This window comes from Callospermophilus lateralis, chromosome 7, assembly GCF_048772815.1.
Source record: "Callospermophilus lateralis isolate mCalLat2 chromosome 7, mCalLat2.hap1, whole genome shotgun sequence".
Classification (NCBI taxonomy): domain Eukaryota; kingdom Metazoa; phylum Chordata; class Mammalia; order Rodentia; family Sciuridae; genus Callospermophilus; species Callospermophilus lateralis.
The window spans coordinates 125,346,070-125,373,701 of record NC_135311.1 but is presented as its reverse complement, the minus strand read 5'-3'; the positions used below and the strand labels follow the sequence as shown (position 1 = coordinate 125,373,701).

At 45.5% G+C, this 27,632-nt stretch overlaps 2 protein-coding genes across 18 annotated transcripts in view; both read left to right on the top strand.

The window, feature by feature from the left end:
- Positions 1 to 10,668, top strand: part of Arid1a (AT-rich interaction domain 1A) — a 77,404-nt gene extending 66,736 nt beyond the window's left edge. The window contains exons 12-20 of one of the 2 annotated variants that reach the window (XM_076860995.2): positions 1,367 to 1,574; positions 2,970 to 3,102; positions 3,276 to 3,448; positions 3,802 to 3,952; positions 4,049 to 4,186; positions 4,271 to 4,367; positions 4,838 to 5,729; positions 6,071 to 6,201; positions 7,551 to 10,668. In XM_076860995.2, coding sequence (XP_076717110.1) covers positions 1,367 to 1,574; positions 2,970 to 3,102; positions 3,276 to 3,448; positions 3,802 to 3,952; positions 4,049 to 4,186; positions 4,271 to 4,367; positions 4,838 to 5,729; positions 6,071 to 6,201; positions 7,551 to 9,281 — 3,654 coding nt within the window. In that variant the 3' untranslated portion in view covers positions 9,282 to 10,668. Of the gene's footprint in view, positions 1 to 1,366; positions 1,575 to 2,969; positions 3,103 to 3,272; positions 3,449 to 3,801; positions 3,953 to 4,048; positions 4,187 to 4,270; positions 4,368 to 4,837; positions 5,730 to 6,070; positions 6,202 to 7,550 lie in introns of both variants that reach the window. The other variant, XM_076860993.2, reaches the window with a different exon arrangement.
- Positions 10,669 to 16,861: 6,193 nt separating this feature from the next.
- On the top strand, positions 16,862 to 27,228 carry Pigv (phosphatidylinositol glycan anchor biosynthesis class V). Of its 16 annotated transcripts, none has more exons than XM_076860990.2 (5): positions 16,862 to 17,020; positions 18,289 to 18,349; positions 20,448 to 20,582; positions 24,295 to 25,416; positions 26,742 to 27,228. In XM_076860990.2, exons 3-5 carry the CDS (start codon positions 20,505 to 20,507, stop codon positions 27,021 to 27,023), a joined length of 1,482 nt encoding a protein of 493 aa, XP_076717105.2. In that variant the 5' UTR covers positions 16,862 to 17,020; positions 18,289 to 18,349; positions 20,448 to 20,504; the 3' UTR covers positions 27,024 to 27,228. The 16 variants fall into 16 exon arrangements, with proteins under 16 accessions (XP_076717105.2, XP_076717101.2, XP_076717103.2 ...); XM_076860986.2 differs by having other exon boundaries at positions 19,158 to 20,582; XM_076860988.2 differs by lacking the exon at positions 16,862 to 17,020 and adding an exon at positions 17,278 to 17,332.
- Positions 27,229 to 27,632: the final 404 nt, after the last annotated feature.

Sequence of the window (27,632 nt, the reverse complement as noted above, 5' to 3'; positions counted from 1 at the left end):
TGTAGGGAAAGGGGGCATATTGGGTTAGTTTTGGCATACTTCTGATTGATGGGCATCTGAACTCATTGAACCTGCAATGAACTATGGAGAGAATCCCTAAGCCTAGGCCTGTCTTCCACTTTGCAAAACGATGAAAACCTTTCAGATGCTGTGATGTAACTGAATTTGAAAGACAATAAGAATTCACGAAAATGAGGGTGCTTTTATTTTTATAAGTTGGTTTGTAGAAGGCAAATTATAAGAGTCCTGCACTTTTCTAAAGATTAGCAGAGTTTATGTGGAGGGGAGGAGCTGTTCTAATAGATTGGGTCAGAGATGGCATGGATATGGGAGAAAATCTGAAGTATCACCCACCAGTGCCATCAACTTTAAAGACAGCTTATGTGGTACAGCACCACTACGGGAAGTATTTCTTTACCTCCCTTTGTCCCTGTCTGTGCTTCCTTAAATTCTGTCCTTTGGTATCATAGACACCAGATCAAAAGGCATCACAACATATTAAATTTTCCTTGTAAATCAGAACTGGAAAGCCAGTGTTCCCAACCCTTTGGGTTCAGGCTTCCTAAGTGGTGGATACATGAAAAATGAGACCTGCCTAGCTAATGAAGAAAATCTTAATTGTGGGGAGCATTTGGTCAATGGTCTTGTTCAGTGTTCCCTGAGACTGAAAAAAGTAGAAAGAACTGTAGGCTGGCCACTGAGAGGGTACAAAAGAAGACACACACACACACACACACACACACACAAACACACAAAAGTCACAAAGGCCTTGAACATCTGGACAATCATGGCAGTGGCTGGTGGGGGAAAGGAGTTTATAGTTATATGTTACTATTTTACAGGGGAGCAGCAGCATAAGAATGTTAAATTTGCAGGGACCCCCACACTGATGTGAAAACCCCCAGTTTGACAAAGTGAGTTAAATAAGGTAGTCATTGACATTGACAAAAGGGTCTCCATTCTATAAAATGTTTTTCTTGTATATTTGAAATAGAATTTGGGGCTTGGGGATATGGATAGTAGTGGAGCACTTGCCTAGCTTATGCAAGGCCCTGGGTACAATTCTCAGCATCACCAATCAAGTAAGTAAGTAATTAGGTAGGTAGGGTAAATATGTAAGTAAATTAATTGATTTTAAAAGTAGGATTTGGATCTAAAGAAGCTTTGCACACTGTTTTCACAGTACACTTGTATACAGCAAACATCAGACTTTCTGAGTTCTGTTGCAGTGGAGCTTGCTGAGGATAAAGTGAACTCATGATTCCAGAAGAGAGGAATACCTTGCAGCAATCCATTTGGGTTTGGGGCATGTAGGCAGGATGACCAGATGGAAGGTGTACCCCAACTTTTCTAATTGGTTGTACAGGTCAACAAGAACAAAAAATGGCGGGAACTTGCAACCAACCTCAATGTGGGCACATCAAGCAGTGCTGCCAGCTCCTTGAAAAAGCAGTATATCCAATGTCTCTATGCCTTTGAATGCAAGATTGAGCGGGGAGAAGATCCTCCCCCAGACATCTTTGCAGCTGCTGATTCCAAGAAGTCCCAGCCCAAGATTCAACCCCCCTCTCCTGGTAAGGATGGACTGAGCAGCTCCACCGAGGCCCAGGACCTGTTGCCCTGGCTCAGTGGTACCTATCACCTGGCTCAGTGGTACCTACCTCCAGCGTAGCAGGGCAGGTACCAGGGAGGTGTGCTCTACTTTGCTCTGCCCTATCACAGGTTGGCAGATTAAAGAGTGGACAACAGCAATTCCCTTGGGAGATATACTGCATCAGCCATTAAGTTTTAATTTTCATTGTTCACCTGGCATCTTGCCAAATGTTTGTAAACTAGTAAGTGGGAGGGACACGAGAAGAGTGGAGGAACTGACAAATAATAGTGAGGCTGGGCCATCTGGGAGCTTTGGCCCACTGATGTCAGTGCCTTATAATGTAACTCAACTGAATTCCCCAGGGAGCTGAGATGGTAATGAATGGGAAGGAGGGGCCTGGGGAGGGATATGAATGGAATTTTCTGATGGGAGTGCCTCTGCCCACCCTCCTTTCTGAGAGGTGGCTGGGGCCTAACTAGCACAGAGAGGGAAGAAGGCTAGGGCCCTAAAAGGTAGGTGTAAACATATGTGCCCTGGTGTTGACCTCTGAGGGTATAATGAGCGCCTGAGATGACTCATCATCCAGGGAGGCCTCAGCAGTGGGATATCTGCTGCTGGGAATGGTAACTAATGGAAACATTAATTACTGGTAGTTATGTGCTCATCAACTTAGAGGAACATTTGAACCTGAGGATGACATTGTGCTTGGTGCTAAAAAATAGAAATTCCTTAGCTCTCTTGCACCACAGGTTGGGTGCAAGGTGGTCCCTCCCAACCCTGGATTTTGGGGACCCTGACTGGGACCTTCTTGTGCACCAGCATTAGTATTTTGTTTAATAGGTTCCCTTGGGAATGTAAAGAGAAGTAGTTGGGGAAGCTAGCAGTGACTCAAGAAATGATCAGCATGGTGATGTCATAGCCACATCACTATAAATGTTAAAAGCAAGCAGTACAAAATCCATTCCCCTCTTTTATGAACTAGCTTTGCATATTATCTCCTGTGAGAGGGGTTATCCAGGCTTTAAAGGCCTTAGGGAAATCCTTTACAAAAAGAGACCCTTGAGCTAGGGGGAGTGACACACACCTATAATTTACCTAGCTACTCTAGAGACTCAGGCAGGAGGATTACAAGTTTTGAGGCCAGCCTGGGTTATTTAGCAAGACCATGTCTCAAAATACTTAAGGTGGGAATGTAGCTCAGTGGTAGAGTGCTGGGTTCAATCCTAGCACTGGTAGAGTGAGGATACTGGGTTCAATCTCCAATACCACAAAAAAAAAAGAGAGAGAGAGACCGACTGACTGCTGGGGCATTTATGTGTTTCTGTGAGAAACATTCCTGGCAAGCAAGCTTCTCAGCCTGCATCTCTGTTCACAGCGGGATCAGGGTCTATGCAGGGGCCACAGACTCCTCAGTCAACCAGCAGTTCCATGGCAGAAGGAGGAGACCTGAAGCCACCAACTCCAGCATCCACACCACACAGTCAGATCCCCCCCTTGCCAGGCATGAGGTAAGGCCAGGAACAGGGGCAAGACATGTAGGGGGCCCCAGAAACATGGCAACTCCTGTATAGCCCAAGGCCAGCCTTTCCCTGACCAGCCAATAACTCCTGTATGTCTTGTCTTATGGAGGATTTGGCCTATTTGTGTTTTAATTACTTTTGTTTTTCTCACTTTGGAGTAGGAGCAATTCAGTCGGGATCCAGGATGCCTTTCCTGATGGAAGTGACCCCACATTCCAGAAACGGAATTCCATGACTCCAAACCCTGGGTATCAGCCCAGTATGAATACCTCTGACATGATGGGGCGCATGTCCTATGAGCCAAATAAGGATCCTTATGGCAGCATGAGGAAAGGTGACCAATTGCTGTTGACCATGTACTCATGAAGATAGAGCCAGGGAAATGGGATGTCTTGAGTGGCTGGGGGTTGTTGTCAAGCCATCCTCATTTCCTTACTTCATCTCCAGATATACCACCTAACCTAGATAACTCTGTCATTCCTACTTCCTTTCTTACCTCCTGATCTTACCTTGTCACCTTTAAACAAGTATTTGCTTTTGCTTATTGGGTCCTCTTTAGGTCTGTTTTGAACCTGTCAGGAATAACAAAACAGACCCAACCTCTGAAGAGGGCCTGAGCAGGCAACATGTAAATTGCTGGGCCTGCTGACTTACCAGTTTGCTCACTGCCTGCCTTTCTCCTTTCAGCTCCAGGGAGTGATCCCTTCATGTCCTCAGGGCAGGGCCCCAATGGCGGTATGGGTGACCCCTACAGCCGAGCTGCAGGCCCTGGACTCGGAAATGTGGCTATGGGACCACGGCAGCATTACCCCTATGGAGGTCCTTATGACAGAGTGAGGTAAGTACAGCCCCTGCTCTTGTCCCACCTCTTGGACCCCACAGCTCTGGTGGTACTTTAATTTTGTACTTTAATTGGTACTTTAATTTTGTTTAGGACGGAGCCTGGAATAGGACCCGAGGGAAATATGGGCACTGGGGCCCCCCAGCCCAATCTCATGCCTTCTACCCCAGACTCGGGGATGTATTCTCCTAGCCGCTACCCCCCGCAGCAGCAGCAGCAGCAGCAGCAACGGTGAGTTAAACTTGGTCTCGGTGCCACTGCTGTTTAGATTTTGCCATTCTCCATCCTAATCTTCTGTTTCTTTCCCTCCTGTAGACATGATTCCTATGGCAATCAGTTCTCCACCCAAGGCACCCCTTCCGGTAGCCCCTTTCCCAGCCAGCAGACCACAATGTATCAGCAGCAACAGCAGGTAAGGAGGGAGTAACTAGGATTGTACTGATCCCCACCCCCTTAAAGCAGTGAGTAACCTAGTCAAGTCTGTGATAGTCTTAAGAAGCTTATTTTGGGTACTCTGGCATTCCTCTCACCCAGCTTGCCAATTCTGTCAGAAGAGCCAAGTCCTTGGGCTCCTGTTCAGAGTTCAATCCAGACTCCCTAGTTCTCCAAAAGGGCTAGAAACAGACCTTAATTTGAGTTTTGAGGTCTTACATTTTTCTCCTTGGAGTAAGGGAGAGCCACAGAGGAATAATAAGGATTGTTCTCAGAAAAAAAATTGAAAAGATAATTTATAAAGGTGATTCCTTTGTTCTCTTAGTGTCTGTGTTCTCTCTTCCAGAGAAGTAGAAGAAGCAAGTGTCTGGTTGTAACCATCTTGGCATCTGTCGTTTGGGGTCCCTAAATGCAGATTATTTACTTCCTCTCTTCTTTTCTCTGTTTTAGAATTATAAGCGGCCAATGGATGGCACATACGGCCCTCCTGCCAAACGGCATGAAGGAGAGATATACAGCGTGCCATATAGCACTGGGCAGGGGCAGCCTCAACAGCAGCAGTTGCCCCCCGCCCAGTCTCAGTCTGCCAGCCAGCAACAAGCTGCCCAGCCTTCCCCTCAGCAAGATGTGTACAACCAGTACGGCAATGCCTATCCTGCTACTGCCACTGCTGCTACTGAGCGCCGACCAGCAGGCGGCCCCCAGAACCAATTTCCATTCCAGTTTGGCCGAGACCGAGTCTCCGCACCCCCTGGCTCCAGTGCCCAGCAGAACATGCCACCGCAAATGATGGGCGGCCCCATACAGGCATCAGCTGAAGTTGCTCAGCAAGGCACCATGTGGCAGGGGCGTAATGACATGACCTATAATTATGCCAACAGGCAGAGCACAGGCTCTGCCCCCCAGGGTCCTGCTTATCATGGTGTGAACCGAACAGATGAAATGCTGCACACGGATCAGAGGGCCAACCATGAAGGCCCTTGGCCTTCCCATGGCACACGCCAGCCTCCATATGGTCCTTCTGCCCCTGTGCCCACCATGACGAGGCCCCCTCCATCTAACTACCAGCCCCCACCAAGCATGCAGAATCACATTCCTCAGGTATCCAGCCCCGCTCCCCTGCCCCGGCCAATGGAGAACCGTACCTCTCCTAGCAAGTCTCCATTCCTGCACTCTGGGATGAAAATGCAGAAGGCAGGCCCTCCAGTACCTGCCTCCCACATAGCACCTGCCCCTGTGCAGCCCCCCATGATTCGGCGGGATATCACCTTCCCACCTGGCTCTGTTGAAGCTACACAGCCTGTGTTGAAGCAGAGAAGGCGGCTCACAATGAAAGACATTGGTAAGGAGACCTCCTTGATTGAGTTGTTTAATCTACCCCTTTTCATCCTATTCATTGTTCCCTCTATCCTGATACTCTGAATATGATTAAATCTGGTTCGGTATTGCCTGAAATAGAGCCCAAAAGCTTTGGAAAATGAGAAATAACTTGATTTCAGGTTTTCTTTTAAGGCACTGACATGCAGTGATGTCCTAGAGAGCTTAAAAGCCTTGAGGGGCAGGTGTGTGTCATCTCCCAGAGAGAGCTACGTTTTTCAGAGTACCCTAACTGATGGAGCATCTCTTGTGTTACCTCCAGCCAACCTGGGCTTGGTGGTTGGACTACACAAAGGTTTATTTCAGGAACCCCGGAGGCATGGCGGGTAATGATGTCCCTCAAGTCTGGGCTTCTGGCAGAGAGCACGTGGGCATTAGACACCATTAACATCCTGCTATATGATGACAACAGCATTATGACCTTCAACCTCAGTCAGGTGAGTACAGATTCTGGGGTAGATTTTAAGGGCCTGGAATCTTCTTGACATAGATAATACTAAGTGACACTGGAAATGAAGCCATCCTCAACCAAAATGGTCTTCTTTGTTTCTCTGATAATTTCCATATCTGTACTTTGCTTCTTTTGGAACTGGGCATGAGCCCAGGACATTGAGGACAGTAGCAACTTGTGAAAGGTATCATGTTGATGCCATCATTTAGGATTGACTTCAAAGGGAATTTTATTGGGGAGAAAGTTTTTGGTATTGGTAAGAATTACAGATTCTGTGCCACTCATTGGCATATGCCTATAAATCCCAGTGACTAAGGAAGGAGGCTGAGGCAGAAGGATCACAAGTTCAAGGCCAGCCTCAGCAATTTAGCAAATGCCCTATCTCAAAATTTTATAAAAGGGCTAGGGATATGTAGCTTAGTGGTAAAGCACCCCTAAACATCCCCCTCCAAGAAAAACAACACAACAACCATGTAAATGTGAAGAATTTTCATCATTTCATACAGCTAGTTTAGTTCCTGGAAAAGCCAGACCTCATGCCTAGAAGATTCTTTCTAATTCTAAAACTCATTCTGCTATACGAGTCAGCCAAAAATTAATCTGATTGGAGATTAGTGTATTCTTCTCAAGGTACATGGCCAATATGGGATCTAAGTTGGAGTTTCTGTCTCTTTAGCACCATCTTGAACTAGTGTTTGGAGATCTGAAGCCTTGTCCCACTGGTGCTACAAGACTCGTGGAGGTTGAGTCTCCTATAGTGTTGGGAAGCTTGGAAACGAGCAAGTGAACATCTTTCACACAGCCTTCCCTTCTCCTAGCTCATTTTGGAAGGAGTCATCCCACCACTATTAGACTTACGTTCCACTTGGTGGTGGGATGTAGAGAGTGTTCCAGAGGGATAAAGGCAAATGACCAGGAGGTTTGAAACTGGCCTGTTGAAGAGAAAAGCAGATTGGTTGAGAATGAGAAGGCTGAGAGTTGGGTGGCCCTGATGGGTGAGGGGTGGCATGACAGTAGAATGCAGTTTGACACATCCTACATAAATGAAGTATCACTTCTCATTCTTCTGGTTGTACGTGCTCCTGGGGCATATTTATGCAACATTTGGGCAGAAGGAAGAACTTTGCTCCGGGTATTAAAAAAAAAAAAAGAGAGAGAGAGAGATGAGTGATTTGCTTGCAGAAGCCTTTGGGAAAAGGAGTGACTGCCTCTCCAAGTGATGCAAGTATCGGACTAGAGGGAAGGGAGAGATTGGTTAGAGCTTGGGAGATTTCTTATGTCAGGAATTCTCTTAGGCCACTTTTCTCCCTTAATATATTTCTCTTTCTTTTCCAGCTCCCAGGGTTGCTGGAGCTCCTTGTGGAATATTTCCGACGATGCCTGATTGAGATCTTTGGCATTTTAAAGGAGTATGAGGTGGGTGACCCAGGACAGAGAACACTTCTGGATCCTGGGAGATTCAGCAAGGTGTCTAGTCCAGCTCCCATGGAGGGGGAAGAAGAAGAAGAACCTCTAGGTCCTAAACTAGAGGAAGAAGAAGAAGAGGAGACAGTTGAAAATGATGAGGAGATGGCCTTTTTAGGCAAGGACAAGCCAGCTCCAGAGAATTGTGAGGAGAAGCTAATCAGTAAGTTTGACAAGCTTCCAGTAAAGATCGTACAGAAGAATGACCCGTTTGTGGTGGACTGCTCAGATAAGCTTGGGCGTGTACAGGAGTTTGACAGTGGCCTGCTGCACTGGCGGATTGGTGGGGGGGACACCACTGAGCATATCCAGACCCACTTTGAGAGCAAGACAGAGCTGCTGCCTTCCCGGCCTCCTGTGCCCTGTCCAGCAGCCCCCCGGAAACATGTCATAACAGTAGAGGGTATGCCAGGGACGACAGAACAAGAGGGACCCCCACCTGATGGCCCTCCAGAAAAACGGATCACAGCCACTATGGATGACATGTTGTCTACTCGATCTAGCACGTTGACAGAGGAGGGAGCTAAAAGTGCAGAAGCCACCAAGGAAAGCAGCAAATTTCCATTTGGCATTAACCCAGCACAGAGCCACCGGAACATCAAGATCCTAGAGGATGAACCCCACAGTAAGGATGAGACCCCACTGTGTACCCTTCTGGATTGGCAGGATTCCCTTGCCAAGCGCTGTGTCTGTGTCTCCAATACCATCCGAAGCCTGTCATTTGTGCCAGGCAATGATTTTGAGATGTCTAAACACCCAGGGCTGCTGCTCATCCTGGGCAAGCTGATCCTGTTGCACCACAAGCACCCAGAACGAAAGCAGGCACCACTAACTTATGAGAAGGAGGAGGAACAGGACCAAGGGGTGAGCTGCAACAAAGTGGAGTGGTGGTGGGACTGCTTGGAGATGCTCCGGGAAAATACCTTGGTCACGCTCGCCAACATCTCGGGGCAATTGGACCTCTCCCCATACCCCGAGAGCATTTGCCTGCCTGTCCTGGATGGACTCCTACACTGGGCAGTTTGCCCTTCAGCTGAAGCCCAGGACCCTTTCTCCACCCTGGGCCCCAATGCCGTCCTCTCCCCCCAGAGACTGGTCTTGGAAACCCTCAGCAAACTCAGCATCCAGGACAACAATGTGGACCTGATTCTGGCCACACCCCCCTTCAGCCGCCTGGAGAAGTTGTATAGCACCATGGTGCGCTTCCTCAGTGACCGAAAGAACCCAGTGTGCCGGGAGATGGCCGTGGTACTGCTGGCCAACCTGGCGCAGGGGGACAGCCTGGCAGCCCGTGCCATTGCAGTGCAGAAGGGCAGCATCGGCAACCTCCTGGGCTTCCTCGAGGACAGCCTTGCTGCCACGCAATTCCAACAGAGCCAGGCCAGCCTCCTCCACATGCAGAATCCACCCTTTGAGCCAACTAGTGTGGACATGATGCGGCGGGCTGCTCGCGCGCTGCTTGCCCTGGCCAAGGTGGACGAGAACCACTCTGAGTTCACTCTGTATGAGTCACGGCTGTTGGACATCTCAGTGTCACCATTGATGAACTCATTGGTTTCACAAGTCATTTGTGATGTACTGTTTTTGATTGGCCAGTCATGACAGCCGTGGGACACCTCCCCCCCACCCCCACCCCCCCGTGTGTGTGTGCGTGTGTGGAGAACTTAGAAACTGACTGTTGCCCTTTATTTATGCAAAACCACCTCAGAATCCAGTTTACCCTGTGCTGTCCAGCTTCTCCCTTGGGAAAAAAGTCTCTCCTGTTTTCTCTTTCCTCCCCCACCCCCCCACTCCTCATGCCCTTCTGTTCCTGTCCTTATCTTACTCCCCCTCAGGACCCACCCTATTTGAAAAGACAAAGCTCTGCCTACATAGAAGACTTTTTTATTTTAACCAAAGTTACTGTTGTTTACAGTGAGTTTGGGGAAAAAAAAAACAAAAAAACAAAAACAAACTAAAAATGGCTTCCCCGGTCCTTGCATCAACGGGATGCCACATTTCATAACTGTTTTTAATGGTAAAAAAAAAAAAAAAGAAAGAAAGAAAAAAATACAAAAAAAAAAAAAAAAACTCTGAAGGACAAAAAGGTGACTGCTGAACTGTGTGTGGTTTATCGTTGTACATTCACAATCTCGCAGGAGCCGAGAAGTTCGCAGTTGTGAGCAGACCCTGTTCACTGGAGAGGCCTGTGCAGTAGAGTGTAGACCCTTTCATGTACTGTACTGTACACCTGATACTGTAAACATACTGTAATAATAATGTCTCACATGGAAACGAGAGAAGACGCTGGGTCAGCAGCAAGCTGTAGTTTTTAAAAATGTTTTTAGTTAAACGTTGAGGAGAAAAAAAAAAAGGCTTTTCCCCCAAAGTATCATGTGTGAACCTACAACACCCTGACCTCTTTCTCTCCTCCTTGATTGTATGAATAACCCTGAGATCACCTCTTAGAACTGGTTTTAACCTTTAGCTGCAGCGACTGCGCTGCCACGTGTGTATATATATGACGTTGTACATTGCACATACCCTTGGATCCCCACAGTTTGGTCCCTCTCCCAGCTACCCCTTTATAGTATGACGAGTTAACAAGTTGGTGACCTGCACAAAGCGAGACACAGCTATTTAATCTCTTGCCAGACATCGCCCCTCTTGGTGTGATGCTGTACAGGTCTCTGTAAAAAGTCCTTGCTGTCTCAGCAGCCAATCAACTTATAGTTTATTTTTTTCTGGGTTTTTGTTTTGTTTTGTTTTCTTTCTAATCGAGGTGTGAAAAAGTTCTAGGTTCAGTTGAAATTCCTGATGAAGAAACACAATTGAGATTTTTTCAGTGATAAAATCTGCATATTTGTATTTCAACAATGTAGCTAAAACTTGATGTAAATTCCTCCTTTTTTTCCTTTTTTGGCTTAATGAATATCATTTATTCAGTATGAAATCTTTATACTATATGTTCCACGTGTTAAGAATAAATGTACATTAAATCTTGGTAAGACTTTTGTGAGGCTTTTTATTGTTTACATACTATTTAAAATCTTTATCTTTGTGTGTTGGAAGTACAAGTTAGTCCTATGTTCACAAACCTCCCTTTGTTTTCTCTCTTCTGAAATGGTGATATCCTGGACCCTGTTGTTTTTTTCCCCCACAGGCAACTCTGAGATGATTAGGCCTGCAAGAGGATATTTGGGCATGAAAAGTATGTTGGCCTCTTGGATTTAAAGGAAAGAAATTTTAGAAAATAATTGGCAGAGAATCTATTTATTGGGGTTTTTTTGTTTCAGTTTGGGGTTTTTGGTACTGAGAATTTAACCCAGGGGCACTTTACCAATAAGTTATATCCCCATCCTTTCTGAGACAGGGTCACAGGGTCTCACTGTTTCTGAGGGTCTGGCTAAATTGCTGAGGCTGTCCTCGAACTTGGGATCCTCCTGCCTTGGCCTTCCTAGTCGCTGAGATTAGAGGTGTGCACCACCACTCCTAGCTAACAACTGTTACCTGAAGGTAGCCTCCATGTTTTTCCCCCCATATTTTTATAGTTTTAAATAGGCAGCCTCACTTGTATCTGCAGACTGACTCATTCCTCTGACTCCAGGCTAAAGTATTCAGCTGCTCTGGTATCTCTTGGAAATCTAATTTGAACATCTGCATGCTAAAATGCTATCCTCCCCCTAGTAGCCCAGTTTTTCCAGTAAATGGCAAGTCCAACAACTTTACATTGCTTGGCCAAAAAAAAAAAAAAAAGAATCCTCAACTCTTCATTTCCACATCTAGTCTGTTAGCACTAATTCAGAAAATAATCCTCAATCCAGTCACTACTACTATAGTTCAAGACACAGTCATGTCTTTTCTGGATTAAAGTCAGAACAGACTCATTCAATTGCTTCTCTAGTCCAGATTCTAGTAGTGGCATATAAGGCCCTCAGTTATCTAGCTGGCCACTACCTTTCCAACACTATCTTCTCTTCCCCATTAACAGGGCTGTTTCCACCTTGAGGTCTTTGTACTTTATGTTCCTTCTGTGAGGAGCACTGTTTTACCAGATAACTGCATGGTTCAAGTCTTCTTCCAGGTATTTGTTCAAATATTAGGAGACTAGGAGTACAGTTCAGCGTTAGATCATGTGCTTAGCACATGTAAGGTCCTGGGTCCAATCTAGTACTGTGCACCCTCCCCCTCCAGAGGGGGGAAAAAAAGTGTCATGAGGTTTTCCCTGTCCGTCTTATTTAAAATAGCAATCTCATATTAATAGCAGGGGGGTTGGTAGAGTATTTGCCTTGCATACATGAGGCCCAGGGTTCAATCCCCAGCACCAAAAAATGAAAAATTAATAGCAGTCTTTGCTTCCTTACCCTGTTTTCTTTTTCTGGCCTACTTAACAGCACTTTTAACCATCTTATTGTGTGTGATACCCACCTGTTCCCTTCTCCCTTTCCCTAACCCAAACTGTAGACAGGGGCATTTTTTTTTTTTAAGTTTTAGGTGGACACAATATATTTTATTTTTATGTGATGCTGAGAATCGAACCCAGTGGCTCACACATGCTAGGGGACCCCGCTACTACTTGAGCCACATCCCTAGCCCAGGGGCATTTTTTTGTTCATTGCTACATCCTTGCTTTGAAGCACAACCTGGCCCACAGTATCTACTTAAATTTAAGTTAGGAATCAGATGTCGGCTAGATGCAGTTGCTTCTATGAGGTTAATGTCACAACAAACAGTTTTTCTAATCATCCCCTTCTTTAGGGAAGCAAGGGAGGAAAAGTTGAGATTTCTCAGGAGAAATCAGGTCAGTATTCTGGCTCCCATTTTATAGTTGGAGGGGAAAGACTGAGGAAAGAGAAAGGCTTTTCTAAGCCACATACTAAGCAAGGTCCACTGGATCTAGGCCCATGTGCTTCCTGGTATACCATACACATCCTCTCTAGCTGGGAAAAACACCAGGAGTAACAACCTAGCTGTCTAACACAACATGCAAGTTTTTTGTTGTTTTTAAATGTTTTTTTTAGTTGTAGATGGACACGATATTTTTATTTTAAAATTTATTTTTATATGGTGCTAAGGATCGAACCCCATGTGCAAGGCAAGTACTGTACCACTGATCTACAGCCCTAGTCCCGCAAGGTTGGTTTTTATTGTATTTTGCATAAGATAAAATTGTTCCAAGAATTTCAATCAAGTGTTCATCAAAATAAGTACAACTGGGGGTGGGGCTAGTGCTGTGGCTCAGTGGTAGAGCGCTTGCCTAGCATGTGTGAGGTACTGGGTTTGATTCTCAGCACCACATAAAAGTAAATAAGATTGTACCAACTACAACTAAAAATTTTCTTTTAAAGTGCAACTGTTAATATTTGGGTCAGGGACTGAAATGAATATTTCGTATTAAGAAGAGAAAAATCTTTGTCAACCAAGATGCCTTCTTAGGACTCTTCTGGAAAAAAAGTTAATGGGAACTTTTTCATGTCTACATTTTGGTATGCAATATTGCTAATGGCTATTTTTGCTCTGGGCCTCTTGCTCCATTTTCTAATCTGGAAAGTGCATTTCTGGGCTGGTGTGGAGCATTACCTAGGAGTTGGGTTTCCTGGGTTCCTTTCATCTGTTCTCCTGCAATGCAGGGGGAGCCTAGCCTGGTCTCCAGTTTCTGACTGGAGTTACCACAGGCCAAGAGAACTGCTAACCACTGAGCTGTGAGTAATTTGCTTTTGAGAAGTAAATAGAACCTTGCCAGTAGAAAACCCAGGGGTGTGGCCAGTAGTTCTTTTCCCAGGCTCCTCCCTCCCCACCCCCCAAATGACCTTAACCTTTTTTCATAGCTGTATAGCAGCCAAGTCCAGCCTAAACAATACTCTCAATCTCATTGGTTCTTTTGCCTTTGCAGACACTGCCACCCCCAAGTGGTTAAGGCCTTCCCACCAAGCCTCTCAGTGGAATCAGGGTTTTCTAACTACTGAAAGGCAAACAGGGAAGGGTGAAAAGTGTCCCCAGGGCTTTGAAGCATCAGTGTTTGGCTCCTATGATTAGAGTCAGGGCAGGTTCTTTGACCTAGGGGGGATGGGCATCTTCAAGGATCCAGCAGAAATCAAAAAGGATGTTTTTGGTAAATGTTCAAGTCCTGATTTATGTCACCGCAGTTGTGAGGATGGATGTAAATGTCACCCAGCATCCTTTGAAACTGCCATTGAACACCCTTTTATCTACAGTGAAAAGAAATAGCATGAAGTTCTGGTAAAGCACCATTGCCAAGAATCAGGCTGGTGTGGTCACTTTTGCCCCACAAGGGCATGGCCTTAGAGCCAGTATCCCAAATGAGGGTCGGTTACTCCAATTCCATTCAACAGGGACTGCAGCAAGTTTAGTGTTTGGAAACAGCAATTGGGAGTAGATAGATATATACACTGGGCTGTCCCTCTGCTTGGCCTGGGGCCAAGGTCTTCTCCAGATGTGGAGGCAGGAGCAAGGTTAAGACTGGTACAGGATGAGTTGTCAGAATGCTCCTGGAAGGTGAGTGCTCCATGAGAACTATCTATATACCTTCAGTGGGAAAAATTACTCTTCATCATTTGCTTTTCTTTGGGGGGGGGTATTTTTATTTTTTATTTATTTTTTTAGTGCTGGGGATTGAATATAGGGCCTCACATATGCTAGTCAAGCACTCTACCACTGAACCACAACCTGAGTCCTTTTTAATTTTTTGAGACAGGGTCTTCCTAAATTGCCCAGGCTGGCCTCTAACTTATGATCCTCCTGCCTCAGCCACCTTCCTGAGAAGTTGGGATTACAGACATGTACCACTACACCTGTCTATAACAGCATCTTTATTAAACACTTTATGCCAAGTACCATAAATCCTCTGAGGTAGATGTTATCATCCCCAGCAGGGAAAGGACTGTGTCTGTTTTGCTTAGTATTACATCCTTATCCCATCACATGGCGTGTACTCCTATATTGTTGAATAAATCAAACAGGTAAGAGAAGAATTTGGCAGAGGTAGGAGATATTTAGACTTCGTGTGCCCTATATAGAATTCTTAGCATAGCCCATAAAGATGCTGAGCTGTGTGGAACAAAGAGAAGTAAAGAAATAAACCTAGGAAAGACTAACAGCACAGAGTGATAGGATTAACCTTGGAAAGCTCAAGCCACCTGAGTTCAAGTCCCATCTTTACCATTCACTGAGTGAATTCAGGTCAGTCATTTCCCCTTTGGTGATCTTAGTTCCCTTGTCCATAAAATATAGATATCAGGTTTAACAAATTGACTCATGCACCAGAACTTAATTGGAGACACAGTGCACGAGGCACTGTCCTGAGCACTGGGGATACATTGGTGAATGAGACCCCTGCTTTTCTATTACATTCATCTTACATTCCAGAAGAGAGAAACAGATAATGAGAAACAACTAAAATTGACAGACAGGATAGGCAGGTGGTGTTAGGGTGCTATGAAGAAAATGGTGATGAGATAATACAGGGTAGTGGTGGTGGCTGAATAGTCAGAGAAAAACCCCTCTGAGGAGCTGACATTTCCACTGATACCCAAATAAGGTGGACTGACCAAAAGGTAGTATGGAGGTAGAATGTTTCAAGCAGAGGAAAAGAGCCGAGAGCCAGGCAAGTTCAAGGAACAGAAATGATGTAACCCTCTTGAATTCTAGGATTCTAGAAATAGAGAGTGCATTGCTTGTATTGTTTGGATTAGGGATTTGTATTATGAAAATGTTTCTTGGTGGTATGGGATATTTGTTTCTTAATGGAAGTGGCTTGGGGATGGCTGTCTCACTTGCTTTTCACAGTTCTGGTAGCTCAGCTGTCTCCTGTGTTGATGCAGGCTCCATTTTAGCTGCATACTCTAAAAGCAGCCTGAAAAGAGCTGCCTCCTTCACCTCTCTCATTCAACACACAGTCTTGGAGCCCCAGAACCCCCTCCCATTCCACCTAGCCGCCTTACAATCAGAAGAGCCAGGGAGCCAGGCTTTGAGAGCACAAGATTCAGCTTCCTTGTTTTCCTTTTGGAGCAGGAGCCAGAAAATAAAACAGGAAACAGAGCGGAAGAGGAGGGGGTTGGGCAGCAGAGAAGGTAGGGCAAGAGAAATTGCAGGAAAGTAGAGGTAAAGGTCTGGACAAAGTTCTACCTCTAAAGGGTGACAGTTGAGCTTTTAGAAAACACTCTGACTTGTCACAAGAGAGCCCTTGCCTTTTTACAAATAGATTCTGGAGGAAAATTTTATGTGGACAGAGGGAACACTGAGAATGCATGTCTTTTTTCCCTTGTGAATTCACAGAGCAAGGGCAGTTCATTTCTCAGTTTTGTCCTTTCAAACAAGTGTGCTGCTTGGAGCCTCACTGGGCTTCTAGAGATTCAAGTCACAACCTTGGGCCCTAGTCACAAGAGTGCCCCGAGGCTTTGCCATTTTACGCACAAGCCTCTGGAGTGAGAACAAATGAGTGCCACTGAAAAACCTGGGGGAAGGGCCTTCTAAACTCCATTTTTCCCCTTCTTCACCACACAACCACTGAAATGTGCCCTGGACTTTGTCCACCTTACGCACAACAAATATCAGGGGCAGTTTAGGTCTTAGGGCCTGAAATGAGTTGTAAAAGAATCAAAAGATAGTCCTTGGTCTCCACAGCACTGATGTGGGCCAGTTTTCTTTGCCTGAAGAGATAGCAACCATCTCTTTGTTCCCACCCACACCAGTGGCTGTTGTATAAGATAAACCCCTCCCTCAGCCCGGCTGAGGCCAGAGGCTAACCCGGACCCTGGCTACGTTAGGAGGGCAGATAACCGAAACCACAGAAGGCTTTGGAAGCCCAAGAAACAAGAAATCCGCCAACGGAGAAGGATTTATTATCTGTTTCCTTTTAGGAGGGAGCAAAGTTGTTCTAACAGTTTCCGTTACAGGGGAACCAACTGGTCGCCCCTCCCTAACAGACGGTTTATTAGAGTTAGCTTCCTTCTTTTCTTTTTTGGCCCCGCTTCCCAGTAGAAAAACGGAGTGAGGGAGGAGAAAGGAGTCCTGGGGGTGCTCTCTGCGGCTTCCTTCACCATGCTCATTGGCCACCTCAGGTGGGGATTGGGTCTGAAGCAGGACAGAGGTCGCTGGAAGGCAGGAGGGGAAAGTCAGGGGGATCCCCCACTTTCTTCACACCCAGGACGCAGGGTGCCGCTGCTAGCCACAGAAACCCCAAGAAGGCTTTTCTTTGACTTTTCAGAGAATGTATATTTTGTGCCAGGCCCCGTGATGAGTCGTCGCTGCCAGACACCAGGGAAAGCACGGCTCAGGCTTCTGCGAAGAGGTCGCGGGGCAGTCCCCAACTACTAGAGCCTCCGCCCACATCGGGAACTCAAGTGAGCGCTCACGGGGTGGAACAGGGACTAGAGCGCAGGCGCTGACACTGCAGCCCCGGCACAATGACTGAAGTCGAGGTTTAGAGGGTGGGGAAGAGGCATAGTGCGAGAGAAAACTCCTCAGGTGTCACACCAAGGCCGGAAGGTGCTACGCCGAGCCGCGCCAGGCTTCGGTCCCCGCCCCGCTCGCCCGGAATCAACATGGCTGCCGCGGAGGGAGGCGGGGCCACTCTGAGTCTGGGCAGGAGCGGGGCGGGGCCGCCGTCGGCGAAGCCAGCGCGCAGGCGCGGGCTGCGCAGGCCCCGGATGGAGGTGCTGTAGATCGTCCCGGAGGGGGAGGACCGGACGGGCGGGCGCTGAGGGTTGGGACGCCATCTCCGGAGCCTTGGAGTTCTGGGGGGAGGGAAGCTGTCAAACCGAGGCTGAGAGAAATGAGGCGGAGGCTGCAGAGAACCGTGGAGCCCCGCCTCTCTGCCATGGCGGCCTCCGGCGCCGCCTCTTCCTTTACGGCCTCCCGACCTCGCCTGCTTCCGGCCCTGTAGCCATTCCCGACTCCGGCTCCCTCGGGAGTGTCCCCAGGGCCCAGGCTCGTTTGGGGTGAGGGTCGACGCCCCGACCCTGATAGGGCCTGTATCCAAAAGCAGCAGGCTCCGGACATGGCAAGGCTGGCAAAAGGCGGCTCCTGGCTCGGGACGGCCCGCGAGGCCTTAGGCCTTGAGGATCCTGGTTCTGAGCGACTTTACCCCACCGAGGATGTTAATTCGAGGGCCTCCAGTTAACAGGCTTCCTCAAATTCCCAGATAGGGCCCACCTACCGTAAGCATACCAGCAAGAGCTCTTATCATTGGAGGAAGTACTGAACTAGGCTTTGGAGACCTGGGTTATGGTCCTGTGTGGGAAAGAGAGTGTACCCTTTGACTGGGGGTGAGGTTTAAAAAGCAGAGAACACGAGACTCTTTTTAAGTCGTCTCGGGTGCGTCGCTTGGCCCCGGTGAGCCTCAGTTTCTACATCCATAAAATGGCGATGGTAATTATACGGGCCTTACAGTGTCTAATGAGATCTCTGAAGCCTGTTTATCTCACGGGAAAATAAAAGACTAAAACTATTTGATCCGTAAGTGCCCTGCCAGTCAAGAAAGTCAGTGATTTGGCAAGGGGTTTGTTGGAAAGTGAGGTTGGCAAATAGCTGAGAGGGAGAATTGACTGGCTTTCTTTTGCTTGTTGTATCTGTGAACTAATTGTGGGCTACAAATTTCCTGTGGTCGCAGAGGCCAGAGCTTGACTCTGAAAAGAGGAAAGGAAGAATGCAAGTCTGGTCAAGAGGCAGAGGTGGGTTAAGTGCTTTTTTGTTTGCAACTTCTCTTCTGCGTGTGGGTGGGAAGCCAAGGATGATAAAGTGAACTCGCCCTGGGATAGAGAAGCATCAGTGTGAGGTTGGGTTGTGCCTGTGATTTCTCTCGATTCATCGAGTGAGATGTTGAGGATATTGAGCAGATTCACAAAGTATCGCCGCTCTCTGAGGGTTTCAGAAGCTTACCTTTAAAACTGAATTTTCCTGAGAAAACCGATAGAGTTAGGGGCCCCTCCCTTCCTCCTGGCATGTTGATGGAGTAAGCAGCAAGCGCCCCCTTGTGCCGAGAAAAGAGTACTGTTGCTTTCGGCCAACTTGACTCCCTTTCTGGAGAAATTTTATTTTCCTCTGGCTTCTGTGACTTTGTCATATTACTCTTAACGTGAAGGGAGAAATACCTGGAGCAGTGATTTTATATCTCGAGTTAGAGAACTAGTGAAACTGTGCCCTGTCCCTACTACTGCTCGTTCAGAATACGGGCTTGTATCCTGCTTGTATGCTAGTTCCTGAGAATACAGTTGTGCTATGAAGCCCTGTCCTCACAAACAGCCTAAACAAGCAGTGTCAGAGGGCAGTGAAGCATGGCACGTCTAGTTGGAATTCCAGAAATAATTGAAACTTACAGGTTTGGTAGGTATTTGCCAGCTTAGAAAAAAGAGCCTTCCAGTCTTCCTTGTTAAAATATCTCTGCTTCAATATTTTTTTTTTCTTTTAGCTAGACATAGTTATTCATCCAAAATCAACAAACTGTTTCTGATGTTCTTGCCCTCTTTTCTGATTTCCCAGGCTGGTGTTTGAAAGTTCTGAAGGAGCTGTTACTACTTTGCCCAAGAAATTGTAAAAAATGTCTTAAAATGCATTCTGTGCCTCACAAAGGGTTTGAATTATTTATACATTGCTACCATTCCAAAAAAGAGATGGGAAATAACAGTTTTCTTCATCTCTAGTAGTAGACTCTGTCTTAGCCCTAAGTTTGTTTTAGCAATGGGAGCTGGCTGAAGTCCTGCTGAGTAGTGGTTTTCTTTTCCTTCTCCACTTAATTTAACAGACCAGCTGAACACACATCAGAGAGCTAAGCTGGCATGTGTAGTTATTATGGCCTTCTAGTATGGTTCTGTGCCCCACTTTTGGGACTCTGGTTTGGGAGCTAGTTTATTATTCTGGGCAAGAGGGAAAGGTCACACATCAAATAATAGCAACCACAACATAGATGTGTGTAGTACTTCACATGGTAGCCCATTACACCATCATGACGGTTTTGTGACAGACAAAAGAGATAGTCAGATCCCATTTTGTACATAAAAGAACTGAGGCTTAGTGAATAAATGAGAACTTGCAAGTAACAGGACTTAAACTCAGATCTTTAGTTCCTACATAGGAACACTGAACAGACTACACACACACAAACCCCTGCCACCAGGATTGGGATTTATACTCAGGACCTTGTATATGCTGGCCAAGTGCTCTACTAGTGTACTACATACATCCCCAGACCTTTTTAAAATTTTATTTTGAGACAAGGTCTTGCTAAATGTCCCAGGCTAACCTTAAACTGGTGATCCTCTTGCCTCAGACTCCTGAGCCACTGGGATTACAGGTATTTGACACTGTGCCCAGCTTCAACAGGCTTTTAAAGGTTTTCTATGAGCTTACTTTTACAGCTTCATATTTATCTGTGAGGAGGTTGTCTGACAAAAATACACTGCTTCAGGGGCTGGGGATGTGGCTTAAGCGGTAGCGTGCTCACCTGGCATGCATGCAGCCCAGGTTCGATCCTCAGCACCACATACAAACAAAGATGTTGTGTACGCCAAGACTAAAAAATAAATATTAAAAAAATTCTCTCTCTCTCTCTCTCACTCTCTCTTTAAAAAAGAAAAAAAAAAATACACTGCTTCAGAGTGATACCCAGTGGTCCTATCTGCCTTTAAGATACTCTTCTCTGGAAAGAGTATCATAGTAATGTTATCATATGTGTCATAGTAATGTTAAAGGGGGAGATTCCTATGAAGAATGTTTTAAACATTTGCTTTTGGCCCATGTATGACGTTTTCTTCCTTGGATTTTGGAGTTTAGAAACCTGAGGAAACTCAGTTCTGGTAGCAACACTCCTGGATTCCTGGTCGTGAGATTATGTGGCCCCTGGATCCATCACGGAAAGAAGTGCTTAGGTTTGCGGTCAGCTGCCGTGTCCTGACTCTGATGCTGCAGGTCAGTCTCTGATTCTTAGTCCTGATCATGCTGTTGTTACATAACTGGATGATGCACAAAGAATAGACCCCTTCTCCTTTCTACCTGCCTGTTGTGCCCCTCCATGTGTTAGAACCATAGAAACCTAGACTTTATAGCTGAAGAGTCAGCGAGAATCTTATAAATTACTCTAATCCCCTCTTTTACTCATGAAGTAATAGAAGCCCAGAAAGGTTAAATGACTTCCCTAGAATTATAGAGAAGGGCCAGAGTTAGACCTCAGGTTTCCTACCTCTGAAGGTAGTAGTCTGCAATAACCATAATCTTATGATCTTTCTCGACAAAGATACTTTTAGGATTTGAAGCTCAAAGTATTGGACTACCAGAAGACTGAACAGTGTATCAGTCAGTTGAGTGGGAGGGAGGTGGCACTGTGCAAGTCCTGAGACCATCTGTGTATATTCATTTGTCAGTAATGGCTCCTTCTCTCCCCTTAGGAGTCTACCCTTGCTACCTCACCCACATATATGTGCCTTTAACCCTTTTCAACTCCATTTCCCCCAAAGCTGCCCTTGATATACATTTTAATCAAATTTCACATATATATTAACTATTCAGTGCCTAGCACAGTGCCTGGTGCCAGTAGGTCCTTAATATTATGTTTATAAATGAGTAAATCATGTTGAATGTTTCAACTCCTTAGAGATGTAACATTAAATAATTATATATGCCTTTTTATTACCAGCACCATTCTCTGTGAGCCTCCTAGCTGGTTCCTTTGTGGAAACCACCTTTCCTATCTCTTCCTCCATTATATCAGGCATAGCAGGCTCTGTTGTATTCCAGGTTTAGTTAAAGTATCTTCAACTTGGAGGCTAGGGCTATTATCTGTGACTGTCATTCCTGTTCCATTTGTTATACTGTTTGAAGTGACCTGATAAAGAATCTAATCAGAAAGAGAAATGGGTTAAAGATGAGGTTATATTCCTACTCCCAGGCTGGGGAGACTGACTCAATGATGTCCCTGAACCAGCCTTGGTAGAGTTATTGGCAGAACCAAAGGAACAATACTGCAAGTCAGCATCTGGGATAGGGAACCAAGACAACTGCATTCTAATTCAGATGGTGATTTTGTAAACAGTATGCTTTCTCAAGTTCCTGAAGTTCATTCAACCACCATAATATTATTAGGTACCTATTGTATTTCAAGATCTGTGCTAAGATGTGAGTGTAAAAGTTTTTTTCTTGAATAGCTGACAATCTATTGGGGCAAAAAGACCTTCAGCAATAAATGCTATTTCATTGTTTCTTCCTCTTCCCCCGGTACTTCCAGATCTAAAGCTCATGCCATCAGATTATATTCCTAGTCACTTCATTGTTGCTATCATCTCTGTCAATGACAGTTATTCCTTGAAAGCTTTAGCTCCTGGTTCCCTGTCACTCTCTCTGGCATTACTTCTGTTGATGTCTTTGTGGTTTCAATATTAATGAAGATAATATATCCAGTGCTATGGTCCCTTACTTCATTGTCCTGCTCCCTTCTAGTGATGATGTCCTCACCACTCTCACAGTAATACCCTCTATACCCAACCACTCGCTATCAAATTTCAGTTTTAAGCAGCCTATTCTGTCATCACTGTCTCCTATCTTTCCTATTTTCCCAACTCTTGTAATTCTTCTCCTCTGAGGATTTTTTTTTTTTTTTTTTTTTTTGATGGGGGGCAGTACTGGGGATTGAACTCAGGGATACTTGGACACTGAATGACATCCCAGCCCTATTTTGTATTTTATTTAGAGTCAGGGTCTCACTGAGTTGCTTAGCGCCTTGCTGTTGCTGAAGCTGGTTTTGAACTCGCAATTCTCCTGCCTCAGCCTCCTGAGCTGCTGGGATTACAGGCGTGCGCCACCATGCCCAGTGAATTAGTCTTTTTTTAATATAAGGTTACTAACTCCAGGGAGTCATCAGTGCCATGTAACAATCTTGGTGTATTCCTTCATAAATTTCTGCACATCAGAAACACAATCTAATTAGAAAAAAATCTAATGCTGTTTAAATCAAATCTGGAGTTGGGACCCCAAGCATCAACATTTTTTTTTTTTTTGAGAGAGACAGAGAGAGAGAGAGAGAGAGAGAGAGAGAGAGAGAGAATTTTGTAATATTTATTTTTTAGTTTTCGGCAGACACAACATCTTTATTTGTATGTGGTGCTGAGGATCGAACCCAGCGCCGCATGCATGCCAGGCGAGCGCGCTACTGCTTGAGCTATATCCCTAGCCCAAGCATCAATATTTTATGAAACTCCCTGGATGATTCCAGTCCTACAGCCTATCTTTGAGAGCTAGGGTCATAGGCAACTTGTCTTCCTTTTTTCTCAAATCTCTAACAACTTCTCCCCATTACTTTCAAATGATAACTTGCCTTCCTGAATGAAAATTCAGAAAAATTGAAGAGACCTTCCACATGTTTCCACCACTTCCATCAGCCTGCCTAAATCTTCACCTTTGTGCCTTCAGTACTGAAAGTTGGATGAATGGTCTATCCGCTTTATTAGGGCTAGCTCTTCTACCTGTCTAGCAGATTCCATCCCCTATTGTCTGCCTAGCCATTCTTCCCTCTCTTCTACATATTCAATGGTTTTATTTTCACTGGATTATTCCCAATAGCATGCAAATATTTATTTCCAAATCTAAATTCAGCTACCAAAAAATTTTTCTCTTGATCCCACATTGCCATACACCTATTACCTCTTTCTCTCTTCCCCATCATAGCAAAACACCTTAAAATCATTGACTATGTTCACTGATTCCAATTTCCCTTTTCCTGGTCTCTATTGAGTTCAGTCGAGACAACTTCTCTCTCTTCAATTCCATTGAAATAGTTCTAGTCAAAATCACCAGTGACCTTCACATTGCTAAACCCAGCTCACCCATATCTGTACCTTCACTACTGAAGGTCAGTTTTCAGTCTCCGTCTAACTTTGACCTATCGGTAGTGTTTGAGAGTTATTTAACAGAGCTTTTCACTCTCATTCATTCTTCTTTTTTTTTGGTACTGGAGATTGAACCCAGGGGTGCTTTACCATGAGCTATATCCCCAGCCATTTTTTGTTTTTTACTTTGAGACAAGATCTTGCTCAGTTGCTTAGGCCCTTATTAAGATGTGAGGCTGGGGGCTGGGGCTGTAGCTCAGTGGTAGCGCACTTGCCTAGCGTGTGTGAGACACTGGGTTTGATCCTTAGCACCACATAAAAAAAAAAAAATGAAACACATAAAGGCATGCTGTCCATCTACAACTACAAAAAAAAAAAAAAAAAAAAGAATTAAAAAAAGATGCTGAGGCTGGCCTCAGCATTGTAGTCCTCCTGCCTCCACCTCCTGAGCCACGGGGATTATAGGCTTATATCACCATCCCTGGCCATCCCCAGTCCTTTTTTTTTTAAGTTGTCAAAAATTACTTCTGTACTTGTTCTTCGCCTCTAGGTGATCTCCTTTAGTCTGTAAACAACCATTCATGCATTTCTGTTGCCAGTTTATCTCTTCAGACCTGATCTCTGTTCTCATCTGCAGATTCATATACCTCATAACTGATTGACATTTGCACCACAGAGTCCAACTTAGATATGACTAGTCCAAAACCAAGCTCCTGATTCCCTCCCCGCAAGGTTTTTTATTTAGTGGTAATACTTTTTTTTCATTTATTCAACTGAAATCTTGGTTCTTCTTCACCCCACAGGCCCTCTTCAATGCCATCATCCCAGATCACCATGCAGAAGCCTTTTCTCCTCCCCGCCTAGCTCCCTCAGGCTCTTTGGACCAGCTTGTGGAAGGTCTTCTGGGTGGCCTCTCTCGCTGGGATGCTGAACACTTCTTGTTCATTGCTGAGCATGGATACCTCTATGAGCACAACTTTGCCTTCTTCCCCGGCTTCCCCCTGGCCCTGTTGGTGGGAACTGAACTATTGAGACCCCTAAGGGGGCTCCTGAGCCAGCGGAGTTGCCTGCTTATTTCAGTAGCATCACTCAACTCCTTGTTCTCTGTGCTGGCCACGGTCGCACTTCATGACCTGAGCTGTGTGGTTTTGTGCTGTCCCCGCCAGGCCTTTAATGCAGCATTGCTCTTCTGCCTTAGCCCTGCCAATGTTTTCCTGGTAGCTGGTTACTCAGAAGCTTTGTTTGCCTTCCTGACATTCAGCGCCATGGGGCAGCTAGAGCGGGGACGAAGCTGGACTAGTGGGCTCCTCTTTGCTCTTGCTACTGGAGTGCGCTCCAATGGACTGGTCAGTGTTGGCTTCCTCCTGCATAATCAATGCCGAGGCTTTTTCTCTTCTCTTGTGGTGCTGAACCCCCTGAAACAACTCTTGAAGCTGATGGCTTCTGGGTGCCTGTCAGTTCTCACACTCAGCCTTCCCTTTGCCCTCTTTCAGTATTATGCCTACACCCAGTTCTGTCTGCCAGGCTCAGCCCACTCCATTCCTGAACCCTTGGTGCAGTTAGCTGTGGACAAGGGCTACCGGATTGCAGAGGGAAATAAGCCGCCGTGGTGCTCCTGGAAACTTCCTCTAATATATAACTATATCCAGGATGTATACTGGAATGTTGGCTTTCTGAGATACTATGAACTTAGGCAGGTACCCAATTTTCTACTGGCTGCACCAGTGGCTATATTAGTTGCCTGGGCAACTTGGACATATGTGACCACCCACCCTTGGCTCTGCCTCACACTTGGGCTTCAAAGGAACAAGAACAATAAGGCTCTAGAGAAGCCTGAACCTGGCTTCCTCAGTCCACGGGTGTTTGTGTACCTGGTTCATGCTACAGTGCTGCTGCTATTTGGAGGTCTGTGCATGCATGTTCAGGTGAGGTGGATTCCTGTCTGGGATGAGGATGTGAATACAGGCAAAACCCCAAGGACAGGAAAAACAAGTCCCATTTCAGTGACCAGTACCTAATTTATTCAGTTAGCCACTATTTGAGAGTTTTGTTTGTATAAGAAAGACTCTGGGTCAGACTTCTGAGGATGAAACATGAGTACAATAAAATTGCTGCCTTAGTGACTCCCATGGTATAAACAGGGAGACAGATAAAATTATAGTACAGTGGGATGGAAGTGGGCTTGCTGTTTTGAGATTTAAAAAAAAAAAAAAAGATAAATTATTGTGGAACCAAAAAAAGAAGTCGCTAACTCACCAAAGGAGTTGAGAAAGATACCATATTTGAGCAGGGTCCTCAAGAGCAAGAAGGAAGTTTTTACATAAGAAGCAGAGGAGGAATACTCTGTGCACAGGGGAGAGCATGAGAGTTTTGAAAGGATGTGAATTAAGCCGAAATGTAGGAATAAGCACCAAAGATATCCTGGGGACCTTTCCCTCATACATACCCACGTTGGCTTCTGAAGGCACTCTGAGCTCAGACAGGTGCTGTTTTCAGGGGAGATATCTTGTCCAGTGTTTGGGATGATGGCAATACAGAAGAATATGGAGAGGTTTGATCTCACATCTAATTTTTTGACTGTGGCCCCAGTTTCAACATCCCTTGAGGAAGTCTTGTCCCAGTGCTGACCTCTCCTTAGCAGCATCTATCTCTTGAAGACAAGCATTGGTGTTTGTGAAGTTCTCTGAGCTGTGTGGATAAGAGAGGAAATTAGGAAGTAGCATTCTGTGTTTGTGATTGAATTAACTCATAGAGTGAGTGCCAGCCACATTAGAATTTCCAGGTTGGTTGGGAGTCCATTTGGAAATGTGGCTCTGAACTTCTGTAAGGGGGAAGTTCAAATCATAGGATCCCTTGCTCCGCCTTTCCCTCAACTTTGCCACCCCTGTAGGATAAGTGACCAGTACCTAATAAGGGAGCCTCCTCAGATTTTCAAGTCCCAAGTTGCTGCCCAAAATATAGATCCAGTCCCTGAGCTAAAATTAGACTTCATAGAGTGTTTAATGTTGACTGGCCCATCATTGTGGTAATTAATCTAAAGGTGTGGTTATTTGTAACATGGAGGTTGCCACGCATGTATCACATCTTTTTATAAGGCAGTTTCTTAGCTCTTACTGCATTTCCAGTGTAATTCATTTCCAGTCACTGGGCCATAGTTTTCCCAGCCTCAGAGAAGCCCCCCAGACTGATCCAGCTAGCATCAGTGACATTCCAATAAATGTATGGGTTTTCTTATTATTATGATTTCTAGGTTCTCACCAGATTTTTGGGCTCCTCCACTCCTATTGTGTACTGGTTTCCAGCTCACTTGCTTCAGAATCAAGAGCCACTGTTGAGATCCTTAGAGACAGAGCCTTGGACGCCTCTTGCGGAAGACTTCCCACCAAGACAAAAAATACCCAGAAATTCTATCATGGAACTTTTGTACAACTGGAAAACCTGCTCTTCAGTCACTCGATATATCCTAGGTTACTTCCTGACTTACTGGCTCCTGGGACTACTCTTACATTGCAACTTCCTGCCTTGGACATGACCTGGAATCTCAAAGGACAGACTAGAAGCCAACTTAATTCGTCTTCTTCAAAGTTAAAAGACAGACCAGAACCAAGCATGGTGGCACGCCCCTGTAATCCCAGCAACTCAGGAGACAGAGGCAGGAGGATCATAAATTTAAGTCCATCCAAATAACTTGTTGAGACCCTGTTTTAAAAAATAAAAATGGCTGGGGATATAGCTCAGAGGCAGAGCACCACTGGGTTCAATCCTCATTACCAGAAGAAGATAACACACAGGGACTGCCTGTACTGCCCTGGGATCATCCTTGTGGGCATTAGAACCCCTTTGTTTTTGGAGACTGGTGAGCCATCAAAGAGCCCTTTCTGGTCCTGGCTGGAGCAAATTTTAAGAGTAGTAACTATTTTCACTGTAAGTGGTGATACCTTACTCAAGTCGAAAGTACACCTGCATCTGTCTAGTCAATCAACATAGCAGGAGACTAAACCTGCCACTTTAAATTTAAATGTAGATTATTTAAGTGTGCATTTCATCAAAGGCTCTAGCTGACAGTCTGGTGATAGTCCACACAAGACTGTGCAGACTGGACAGTGTGGTAGTAATAGGAAAATGAGACCTTTTTCTCTAA